Below are 12812 nucleotides of genomic sequence, written 5' to 3'. Positions count from 1 at the left end.
TACTTCAGCCAATAGGCCAACAGCAGCAACTTGAATTTATAAAGCATCTTCTACTGTCCTTAAGTGCCTCATTCAGAAGAAAACCAATGCAAGCAGTGGTGGAAATTTTAGAAAATGTGATCAAAATCATGTTTGAAAATATAAGTTTCTAGTGTGAATAGTAAGGTGGAAGTGTTTCTGGGTCAGGGATAGGGTAAATGCTAGAGACTGGTGCTGAGATGGCTGATGAAGGGAGCAGGAGGAAGAATGCACAGGAGACCAGAGTCAGAGTACTTAAGGCAAAGACCTGGATTAGGTTACAGAGTTTGCATGAGCAAGGGCAAAGAAGGATTTATAAATGAGGAGGAAGATTTCGAATTCTATGCATTGTGGGACAGGGAGCCAGGGAAAGTCAACAAATGCATGAGTGATGAGATAGTATGATTTAGAGTAGAACAAGGCACAGATGGCTAAGTTTTGAATGAAAAGAACACCATCCTGCCAGTGAAACATCACAACCCTAGACTAAACCCACGAGCAACACCATGGGACATCAATATATGTTTAGTTTAGTTTAGTGACTAAACAGTTTAGTGACTAAATATACAGATTATGATCTAGTACAAAACAGATAAGTCTTGGTTTTTTTTAAATAATATGAAAATGTTTAACAAATGTTAGTGTAGTTTATACAAATTTAAAGGGAAGCTAGATAAATACATGAGGGAGAAAGGAATGAAAAAAATATGTTGATAGGGTTGGATAAAGGAAAGTGGGAGAGGCTCGTGTGGAGAGCGTAGGAGTCAGGTGTCACCTGCAGCTCAGCTGGTAGCACTCTTACCTCTGAGTTAGAAGATTGCAGGTTCAAGTCCCACTCTAGAGGCTTGAGCACAAAAATCTCACCTGTTAATGCAGTGCAGTACTAAGGGAGTGCTGTACTGTCAGAAGTGAGGTTTTTCAGATGAGATGTTAAAGCTGTTGGCTATCTAAGGTGAATATAAAAGATCCTGTGACGCTATTTTGAAGAAGAGCAGGGGAGTTTTTCCTGGTCAATACTTATCCCTCAATCAAATTAATTCATCAACTAGACATGACTATTATAATGCACTCTTATGCTGGTTTCCCAAGTTCTACCCTCCGTAAACTGAGGTCCTCCAAAATTCTGCAGCCCGCATCCTAACTTGCACCAAGTCCCGTCGTACGCCCGTCTCACTTTTGCTCACTGACCTACATTGGCTCATGGTGAAACAACATCTCTATTTTCAAATTCTTATCCTCATTTTCAAATCCCTCCATGGCCTCACCACCCACCCCATCTCCCCACAAGCCTGCAATCCCCTCCAACCCCGGAACTCCCTTCTTAACAGCACTGTTGATGCAGCACAGTGGTGCAGTGGTTAGCACCACAGCCTCACAGCTCCAGCGACCCGGGTTCAATTCTGGGTACTGCCTGTGTGGAGGTTGCAAGTTCTCCCTGTGTCTGCGTGGGTTTCCTCCGGGTGCTCCGGTTTCCACCCACAAGCCAAAAGACTTGCAGGTTGGTAGGTAAATTGGCCATTATAAATTGCCCCTAGTATAGGTAGGGAAATATAGGGACAGGTGGGGATGTGGTAGGAATATGGGATTAGTGTAGGATTAGTATAAATGGGTGGTTGATGGTCGGCACAGACTCGGTGGGCCGAAGGGCCTGTTTCAGTGCTGTATCTCTAAACTAAACTAAACTAATCAACATCATGAAAGCAGATTATCTGGTTATTATCACATTGCTGTTTGTGGGAGTTTGCTGTGTGCAAATTGGGTGCCACATTTCCGACATTGCAACAGTGACTACACTTCAATACGCCGGAAAGCGCTTTGGGGTTTCTGCAAGTCAGGAAAGGTGTTACATAAATGTAAGTTTTGTTTCTATAAGTACCAGCATAGATCTGATGGTTTTCTGTGCTGTAAATTCCATGTAAATAACAATGTTAGTAAACAATTACACAGTTAATGTGCAGCCTTGAGAATAGGGCATAGTAACCTTCTCCGCTCTATATATAGATTATGAAAAATAATATTTAAAAATTGTCATGTACACTTTGCGGCTGAACTGCAAGGGGGAGGGGGAACCCTGAGATGAAAAGCAGCACTGTCACTTTTAAAGTTATTTGTCAACTCATAATGCTATAATGTCAATGTTGAATAAAGATTCATGTCATAAAGCATGGCATCATTCTTTCCCTACATGGCAGTGATTTATCCACTTAATGACTATACAGAAGTGAGATACACTGGCACATAAATTGGCACATGTTCTAATGTACTCCCTGGAACGATTTGAGGATGTATTTTTAAGTAGTTTGAACCACTGTAGCAACAGTTATATTTCCTGGGTATATGCTACTCTAATTCATTATCAGGGTTGCCTGTTATTCTTGAAAATATGAATTTCTTGTGCAGTATTAGCATCTGTTCAATTTGTCTCATTTTTAGTTTTTATTTGTTATGATTTGCAAACAGGAGTGGATATTAAAGCTGCGATGGGGCACTTGGCACACTTTAAATTTCCATGAAGGCAGCTGGTGAAAAATTGGGGGAAAAATGCATATACAGCATTAAGTTTCATTGAGAGGTCTGCCATGGGAAGATGCTTTAGTATTAACTTACACTGTGGCCATCAATCAGAAAAGAAGTCTCATCAATCAGTGCATGGTTTCCAACTAATACCGCCACTTCCATCAGCAGCTTTCCATCTCGACCTCAGCTTAACTGCCTCACCTTTACTGCACGCCACTTCTTTGCGTGCCAGTTGCTGGTGCTGCGGAATGAGTGAAGCCCTGGGGGCGGGGGGCTCAGTTGTCAGAATGCACTTTAACTTGAAACCAAATAAGGGCAAAAGCCTCGGTGCTGACGTTTGATGTCAACCATCGGGGGTAGATGAGAGGCACCGCCGATTGAGTGGCAGGGAGGAGGGAGCCGTCACTCATCGCTCTGCACTTCTTCCCTGTTCCACCTTTGTCCCTTTAGAGCTGCTCCCTGGGGCTAGGGAGGCGGTGCCAGGAGGAGGGAATGGCTTGGAGGCTGGGAGGGCGCTATATAAAGACAGATTGATTTAAAGGCGCTTCTCGCATAACAACGTGAGCAGCAGGAGAAGGGGTTAGGGTCTATTTAATATCGGAGCGCTTCGGGAGGGAAAGTGAAATTCACTCGAATTAACAGGCAACTAACGCGGAGCAATAAAACCAAGATGCCGCAAAACGTGGTATTGACCGGTCCTGGTCCGTGGGGTTTTAGACTGACCGGTGGGGCGGATTTTAACCAGTCTTTGACTGTCTCACGGGTGAGTTATTTGTCTGTGTGTCTTTTACACTGCGGTATTTACATTGCTGTATTACAGGGGATGCACGGATCTCAGTTAATATAAAAGTGTCTATTTCGGCTCATTCGCTCCCCCAGTGATTCCCACTCAATACAGTGCTCTCTGTTCATGATTCTATAACATTATAAGATGTTGACATTTGGCTTGAGAGTTTGTCAAAAGCTGATCCCTAAATGGGACACTCAAGAATTCAGAAAATTTTGACGCTGTCAGCAAAAGTCTATGTTCACCTCCAGGTTTTTCACTAATAGTCCATTTAGAGATAAGATTGTTTAAATGGCAAGATGCTTTTTAAACTGCAAATGCTGAATATCTGAAATAAAAACAGAAAGTGCTAGAAATACTCAGCAGGTCTGGCAGCATCCGTGGAGAGAGAAACAGAGTTAGCGTTTTAGATCCATGACTTTTCATCAATTCTGAAACGACCTGAAACAGTAACTCTATTTCTCTTCCCACAGATGTAGCCTGACCTGCTGAGTATTTCCAGCACTTTCTGTTTTTACTATTAACACCTCACTGACTGATTAGAAAGAACTTGGATTTATGTAACACCTGTCACCATATACTTTAAATTTAACACCTTTCGTTTAGTGAGCTGGCCCTAAGCTCTGAAACATCCTCTCTGCCTCTCTACATCACTTTCTTCCTTTAAGATGCTCCTTCCTCTTAGACCAAGCTTTTATTCATCTAATATCTCCTCTTGTGGCTCAATGTCGTATTTTGTTTTCTAATGCTCTGGTGAAGCACTTTGGGACGTTTTATTGCATTAAAGGCATTACATGAATATAAGTACTTGGTGTTGTTGAGCAAATTATTGATGAGTAAGTGCTGCTTGCTAATACTTTCACTCCACTGATGATTGGCAGTAAGCTGAGAGGACAGTAATTGGCATGTTGGACTGTCCTGCCTTTTGTGAGCAGGACATACCTGGACAATTATGCACATAGTTGGGTGGATGCCAGTGTTGTAGTAGTACTGGAACAGCTTGGCCAGAGGTACAGCTAATTCTGGAGCACGGGTTTTCAGCATTACAGTCCGGGTGTTGTTGAGGTCCATCTAGTGCACTCAGCTGTTTCTTGGTGTCATGCAGAGTGAATTGAATTGGCTGATGACTGGCTTCTGTAATGGTGAGAATCTCAGGAGGAGGCCAAGGTGGATCATCCACTCGACACTCTGACGGAAACAGTTGATAACACTTTAGCCTTGTCTTTTGCACTCACATGCTGGGCTCCACCATCATTAATGATGGCAAAATTCATTGATCCTCCGCCTCCTATTAGTTGTGGCTGTATGTGGCAGGACTGCAGAGCTTCGACTTGATCTGTTGGTTGTGGGATCACTTGGCCCTGTATATTGCTTGCTGCTTCCACTGTTGGAATGCTTGTAGTCCTGGGTTTTCCCTTCACCAGGTTGACACCTCATTGTCAGGTATGCCTGGTGCTGCTCTTAATATGCTCTTCTACACTCCTCATTGAACCAAGGTTGGTCATCTGGCATGATGGTAATGGTAGAGTGAGGAATATGGCAGGCCATGGGGTTACGGATAGTGTTTGAATACAATTCTGTTGCTACTGATGGCTCACAGTGTCGTGGATGCCCAGTTTTGAGCTGCTGGATCTGTTCTGGATTTATCCCATATAGCATGGTGGTAGTGCCAAATAACACAATGAAGGGTGCTCTCAGTATGAAGATGGAAATTGGTCTCCACATGGATTGTGTGGTGGATGCTCCTACCGATGTTTACATGGCAGATGTATCCGTGACTGGTAGATTGGTGAGCACAAGGTCAAATAGGATTTTCCCTCTTGTTGATTCTCTCACCACCTGCTGCAGGCCCAGTCTGGAAGCTATGTCGACTCGGCCAGCTTGGTCAGTTGTGGTACTACTGAGACACTGAAGTCTCCCACCCAGAGTACATTCTGTACCCCTGCTACCCTCAGTGTTTCTTCCACGTGGTGTTCAACATGGAGGAGTACTGATTCATCAGCTGAGGGAGGGTGGTAGGTGGCAATCAGCAGGAGGTTTCCTTGCCATACCCAGGAATGGTGATGGAGGAGTTTGGGACATTGCTATGATTCTATAAGTGTGACTATGACTATGTCAGGCTGTTGCTTGACTTGTATGTGGGGCAGATCTTTCCAACTTTGGCACCAGTTTCCAGGTGTTAGTGAGAAAGCATTTGCAAGGAACCACTGGGCTGGGTGTGCCTTTGTGGGTCCTAATTTGTGTGCTCTGTCCTGTTCCACCCCCCCCCCCCCTTTTTATAGTGATTTGTCACCCCTCTGTGATATTCGATCCCCCTCACCCATTATATGCGACCCCACTCATGAAGTTTGATTCCCTCGCGATGCCTGACCATCCCAGCAATGTTCAACCCGCCTCCTCTCACCATGCACCCCCCCCCCCAACATGCCCCAGCGATGCCCAGCTCTCCCACAATGACCAAAGACCCCCCATGGTGTCCAACACTGCACCACCACACCCGCCATCACCCACCAAACCACCGCCCAACAACACAGTACAAAAGATGATGGTCATGGTTGTTGGAGGCCAATCATCTCAGCCCTAGGACATCGCTACAGGAGTTCCTCGGGGTTGTGTCCTAGGCCCAACCATCTTTAGCTGCTTCAGAATGGCCTTTCCTCCAATATAAGGTCAGAAGTAGAGATGTTGGCTGATGGTTGCACAGTGTTCAGTACCATTTGCAACTTCTCAGATACTGAAGCAGTCCATGTCCACATGCAGCAAGACCTGGACAACATTCAGGCTTGGGCTGTTAAGTGGCAAGTAACATTGGCACCACACAAGTGCCAGGCAATGACTGTCTCCAAAAACAGAGAGTCTAACCATCTCCCTTTGACATTCAACAGCTTTACCATTGCTGAATCCCCCACTGTCAGCATCCCTGCTAGTCACTGTTGCCCAGAAACTTAACTGTAGTTACCACCTAAATACTGTGGCTGCAAGAGTAGACCAGAGGCTGGGAATTCTGCAGCACGTAACTCACCTCCTGTCTCCCCTAATCCTTTCTACCATTTCCAAGGCACAAATCAGGAGTGTGATGGAATATTCTCCACTTGCCTGGATGAGTGCAGCTCCAACAACACTCAAGATGCTCAACACTATGCAGGGCAAAGCAGCCCACTTGATTGGCACCCCATCCACCACCTTGAACATTCACTCCCTCAACACAGATGCTTTTTAACTACAGTGTGTATCATCTACAAGATAAGAACGTATGAAATAGGAGCACGAGTAGACCATTGTTGGCCAGGGGCTGCAAGAAGTACAGAGTCTGTTACAAACTGTTGCATAGCTCATGAACTGAAGTAACCTGAGCTCAGACACTGGCCTGTGCTGGTAAAAACCAGTTTGAACTAATTCATTTATGTGACAAGACACGGGAGAGATCACAGGAATAGAGCCTTATTTGGACACGGAGTGATACCAGGGTCTTTGGGCCTGGGCCAATCAGGAGAAGATACGAACGAGGTGAGCAGGCCTAAACCAACAGGAAAGAGACAGCACAGTTCGAAGAGATAAGAAAGAGAATAAGTATGGAGAATCTCGGGCATAGAGCCAGCGATAAACTCCGGAGACCAACCATCGCAGAAGTGGAAGACCCTGCGTGAGCAACGCGGTGACGATGTAAAAGAGAGAGAGAACGGAACGCCTGGCCAGCGTCAGCTCTCCCCTTTTTTGGGTATTATCCTTTGTTTTCTGTGACTAGGTCAGGGAAAGGTCAGAGGAACCTAGTGGGTGTACTTATCGATTCTAGTTAGCTTTGTTATTAACTGTATAACCCAGTTTGAGTTGCATGCTTTTGTCTAACCAAGTGTATAAGCCTTATTCTTACATTGTACAACAACGTGAATAAAGTAAATTGATAGTTAAAGAAAGGACTGAGTTTCCTCCTCTTTGTACTTAGCCATTAACCGTAGCCGGTGGATTAGGTGGTTCTCCTGTAACCCCGATATCCCAAACACCCAGCCTGAGCCTGAATTAAGAGGACTTAGTCCCACGTGACGGCCAGCATCAAGTGGGTGAAGGGAATAAAGGGGCCAAGGGGGAGTTGACTCCGCGCCACGGTTTACACTATACAACCCTTCAAGCCTGCTCCAGCATTCAATAGAATCATGGCTGATCTTCTGCCTCAACTCCACTTTCCCGACAGCTCCCCATATCCCTTGATTCCTTGAGAGACCAAAAATCTATCTATCCCAGCCTTAAATGTATTCAACGATGGAGCATCCACAACCCTCTGGGGTAGAGAATTCCAAAGATTCACAACCCTCTGAGTGAAGAAATTTCTCCTCATTTCAGTCCTAAATGATTGATCCCTTATCCTGAGATGGTGTCCCCCATGTTCTAGATTCCCCTGCCAGGTGAAAGAACCTCTCAGCAACCAGCCTGTCAAGCCCTTTCAGAATCTTGTATGTTTCTATAAAATCATCTCTCCTTCTTCTAAACTCCAGAGAATATAAGCTCAATATACTCAGGAACCAATCTGGCGAACCTTCACTCTACTGCCTCCATGCTCTTACAATCTGCTTTTATATTCCTGGCTAGTTTACACTCCTATTCTTTTTCCCCTTTTTATCAATGTTTTGGTTGCCTTTTTCTGGTTTCTAAGACACTCCCCATCCTCAAGCTTACTACCATTCTTTGCAACATTATAAACCTCTTCTTTTAATCCATTGCTATCCTTAACTTCCCTAGCAAGCCACAGATGGATCTTTCTCACTGAGCTTTTGCTTTTTAAGGAATGTATTTTTGTTGAACATTTTGAATTGTTTCTTTAAATGTTCCCCATTGTTTACTTACTGCCATACCTTTTAGTCTATTTACCCAATCAACCTTAGCCAGCACTCTCCCCATACCTATGTAATTGGTTTAGTTTAAGTTTAAAATGCTTGTTTGGGACTTGTGTATGTCCCTTCAAACTTAATATAGAAATCAGTTGTATTATGCACTATGTAAGATGCACTGCAACAGCTCACCAAGACTTATTCAACAGTACCTTCCAAACCCATATCCTTCTCAGTGGTCGAGGTCAAGAGCAGCAAGCAAATTGGAACACCACTGCTTCCAAGTTCCCCTCCAAATCACATGTGATGTTGACTTGGAAATACATTGTTGTTCCTTCGTCGTTGCTGGGTCAAAAAGCTGGAACTCCCTCCCTAATAGCACTGTGGTTGTACCTACATCACAAAAACTGCAACGGTTTAAGAAAGTGATCACCACCACCTTCTGAATGGCAATTAGAGATGGTTAATGAATACTGCCCTTGCCAGTCATGCCCACATCCCATGAATTAATAAATAAAAGACCTATAGAAAACAGAAATTTGGGTATAAGCATAATAACAATAACAGCAACATCCATTTATATAGCATCTTTAATATAGAAAAACAATCCAAAGTGCTTCACATAAATTTGAGGAAAACAGGAGCCAATATAAGAGAAGAGTAGTAGTGGGAATGTCACTGGACTAGTAATCCAAAAACCTGAGTATTGCCCTGGGGACATGAATTCAAATCCCACCACGGCAGCTGGTGGAATTTAAATTCAATTAATTAATAAAAAACTAGAATTAAAAGCTAGTTTCAATAATGGTGCCATGAAACTAACATTGATTGTCGTAAAAACCCCTCTGGTTCACTAATGCCCTTTAGGGAAGGAAATCTGTAATTCTTACCCTGTCTGGCCTCCATGTGACTCCAGACCCACAGCAATGTGGTTGACTCTTAACTGCCCTCTGAAATGGCTGCGCAAGCCACTCATGTGTCAAGGGCAATTAGGGATGGGCAACAAATGCTGACCTTGCCAGTGATGCCCACATCCCATGAAAGAATTAAAAAAAAGAGGAAAGGTGACCAACACATTGATTAGACGTAGTTTTAAAGGACAGCCTTGGAGAAAGAGATGGAGAGTCAGAAGGGTTTAGGGAGGAATTCCAAAGTGTGGGTTCGAGGTGGTTAAAAACCTGGCTGCCAAATATGAAGCAAAGAGAGGAAGAGGATTCACAAGAGACCAGAGTTAGAGCATCGGAGAGTTTGGGGGTAAAGGATCATAGGACTTGACAAGGCAGTCATCTCCTGTAAAGTCAATCAGTGAAGCTTCAAAATCCAGATGAGATTCTTGTCTCATGATGGATATATCTGATTATATTGCCTTGTAATATACAGTTACCACTGACCACCTCCAGGCGCTTACCCATTGTCTCTCGAGACAAGGAGGCCAAAGATAATATACAGTTAAGTAAATCTCAATATCATTACCTTTTAAATCACTGGTGCAAATTACCTGATATGTGGAACAATATAATAATACTTACTTTCAGCAGCTGCCTTCATGGAAACTTTGCAAGGCATTCCAGCACCTCAGGCCAGACTTTGTAATCTTTTGATACAATAGTCCTGCAGTAGAACAAAAAAGTATGTTGTTGTTTGTCACGATATCTACTGCAGCTGAAAATAGTTGATAACAGAGTTTACGCATAAATATCTGATAAAGAACTAGTTGATCTCCCTTGGTGTTGCTCATAAACAGAACTATAGATTAAATGCATCCCTGTTCCTTTAACTCTCTTTCCGCTTGTTCCAACTCTTTGATCTGCCTCCTTCTCTTTCTCTCTCTCTCTTTAAGGGGTGTTTTTAAACCTTGTGCATCCAGCGGAAACTGTGCAGATGGGTAGTTAAAATCATCCAGGTGAATGACCCACTGACTTCCTGCTCCATTCCTGCTATCTGGAATTTTAGTCTGCTCTCTGGAAAAGGACCCCCACCTAAAGCTAGCAGGGTCCTTCTCGATCAGGTGGGCAGCTGACTGGGGGGGCATACAGATGACGCATGGTCATTGAAATCGCCTGAGCCTCACATTGCTGAGGTCAGAGGGCGAGTGGTTTGATACTCACTTCATTTCTGAAGTACAGTGATATCTATACCATGTTGAAGTGAAATTACTCAGTGTATCATCCAGTAATCAAGTAGATTTATAACCATGCTAGTATATAATATCTGGAATGTTTTTGTATATTCCTGTTCACAAGCCAGTCTACACGTTGGAAGATTTCTTTTATCACTATTTCAGAAAGACAACTGCGACTCATGTAATTTTAAACCATGGCTGAATGAATGAAACAAGCACTGTTCCTTGATTATACAAATAATTATACGGTTATATAAATAATTACTTACAATATTTGTAGGGAAAATCCCAACTTGCATTGCTTTTGTATCTTTTCATGAGCTAGAAAATGACCCATTTCATATCGATCAGTTTTACAAGGAAGTAGTGTGGGCAATCTCATGGCTGACAAAGGACAGCTGTCAGGTAGACGTGAAAGATCCCATTGTGCTAAAGCCTGGCTTGGGTATAAAATTAAAACCTGACCCGGGCTCGACCCGACAACAGCCAACCCGAACCCGACCCGGGCCCGAGTCCTTTTAATTTTTTTCTCATGCCGGACCCGACCCGAAAATATCAAACATATTATTGAAATATTAAAAAATTGTAGATTAAAAAGAAAACACTGCAAAACGAAACAATACAGTCCAGCCCGGCCCGACCCGACCCGAGCCCAAATGCTGGACAGAGGATATAGACCCGAGCTGACTCGAACCCAACACACGTTTGGTCGGGTTCGTGTCGAGTGGCCTGGCATTACATTGTGCTATTTCAAAGAAGAGCAGGCGAGTTCTTCCCACTGTCCTGGCTAATAATTGAACAGTGACTACAATTCAAAAGTATTTAGTTGGCTGTAAAATGCTATTCTGAGGTTGTGAAAGGAACAATATAAATGCAAATCTTTCTTAGTGTTTGGTTTGATATTTCTACTGCTCAGGCTGATTTTAATCACTTGCGTCATTCTCACCCGAGTTACCCAGCCATTCTCATGTGTTTCATACCTCTTATTTCATGTTGTTACAATCTAGGCAGGAGGGGTGCACCATCTTTTCTAGTTCCACTTCTCCACAGGTCACAACATATATTTAAATATATATTAGTATAAATATATATAAGTCACAAATATATATACTCATATACTCTATTTTTTAAATCCCAGAATAAAATACACCAACCAGGATTTTTTAATAAACAACAAAATTATCAGTTTATTATGAAAAAAGACTTAACTAGTAACAAAGCAAAGCGTTAACACACAGGTTGAAATATGAAAGTTCCCTTTTTAAATTCCCCAATTACACTCACGCATACACTGGAAAAAAATACAGAAATTCTCTCTGCAGAAGTCTGTTACAAAAAAGACGGCTTTGGCCAAATACTTGCTTATTCTTGATGGAAAAAAGAAGAAAATATGGAGGGATGTCAGTTGTCCCTTTTTTGGTCTGGCGTCTGGGTATACGGAGATGGGTCACTGGGATTGTTTCAGAAGCAGTCCATTCTGGAGATTTCAAGAATTATTCTAGGAGGCCTACCAGGAGAAATGTGGCATCAGGGTTTTTCTGCCAGCACACACTTCAATCGCAGGATTTTTTCCAACTTCTCAGGAGCTATGCAGCACCAGGGATTTTCGTTCTCCCACACTGGATCTTTACAGGATTTCTTCAAAGAGGTAGAGAAGGAGGTGAGCTGGGTGGTTTCTTTTTCCTTGGCAGGAAAAACACCAACTGTCTTCAAACAGTTCACACCCAACTAAACTGAAAATCATGTCCAAACCCCCAATCAGAGTCGACCTCCTGACCTCCATAAACTTTGACATGTGGCTTCTCTGTAACCATTTTTCCCCAGGTCACCAGGGCTCTGTTGTTTGCTGAGCCTAAAACACATTTCTTCCAGCACAGCTGGCTTTCAAACAACATCTCAAGTGTCCCGGTGGTGACCGTGGTTAAAAAAAACACATCCATGGAATCCACAAAAAAAAGAAAATATTAAAAAAAAATGGAAGCACTTCCGTAGCAATGGTACCTGATGTGATGTGTCATCAATCTGTGATACTGGTATGTATAAAAATGGTGTAGACCTTTCAATAGGACTGATTTCATGAAATGGATACTATCAATCCAGATGATGGTCCTGGGCTGGATATAGTTTGACAATCTTTTAAACATGTTTTAAATTAAACACGTGTTACAAACAGATACCTGAAAATGTAATTCTATGTCTGACCGCAGATTTTTCTCACCGGTTAGTTATTGTATTCTTTTGGTAAGCAGGCTGATTAATGAGAGAGTGAACAATGTTTTTTCTATTCACTCTTGAGATGTGGCGTCACTGGCATTTATTGAGCATCCCTAGTTGTTCTGGTACTACTAAGGGCTTGCTAGGCTTCTTCAGAGGACACGAAAGCGTTGGTGTGAGACTGGAGTCACATATAGAGCAAACTGAGTAAAGACAGCAGGTTTCCTTCCCTAAATGACATTAGTGAACTAGTTGCGTTTTAACGACAATCTGACAGCTTCATGGTCACTTTTGCACCAATACCAGTTTTTTGCTTTTCAGATTTATGAAC

At 43.0% G+C, this 12812-nt stretch overlaps 1 protein-coding gene across 1 annotated transcript in view; it reads left to right on the top strand.

The window, feature by feature from the left end:
- Window positions 1-3060: 3060 nt before the first annotated feature.
- The window catches only part of pdlim3b (PDZ and LIM domain 3b), a 92067-nt gene continuing 82315 nt past the window's right edge, over window positions 3061-12812 (top strand). The window contains exon 1 of the mRNA XM_068028788.1: window positions 3061-3298. Coding sequence (XP_067884889.1) covers window positions 3206-3298 — 93 coding nt within the window. The 5' untranslated portion in view covers window positions 3061-3205. The remainder of the gene's footprint in view (window positions 3299-12812) is intronic.

Source organism: Heterodontus francisci, chromosome 4 (assembly GCF_036365525.1).
Source record: "Heterodontus francisci isolate sHetFra1 chromosome 4, sHetFra1.hap1, whole genome shotgun sequence".
Classification (NCBI taxonomy): Eukaryota; Metazoa; Chordata; class Chondrichthyes; order Heterodontiformes; family Heterodontidae; genus Heterodontus; species Heterodontus francisci.
The sequence above is the reverse complement of the archived record's forward strand: the minus strand, read 5'-3'. Positions and strand labels throughout refer to the sequence as shown.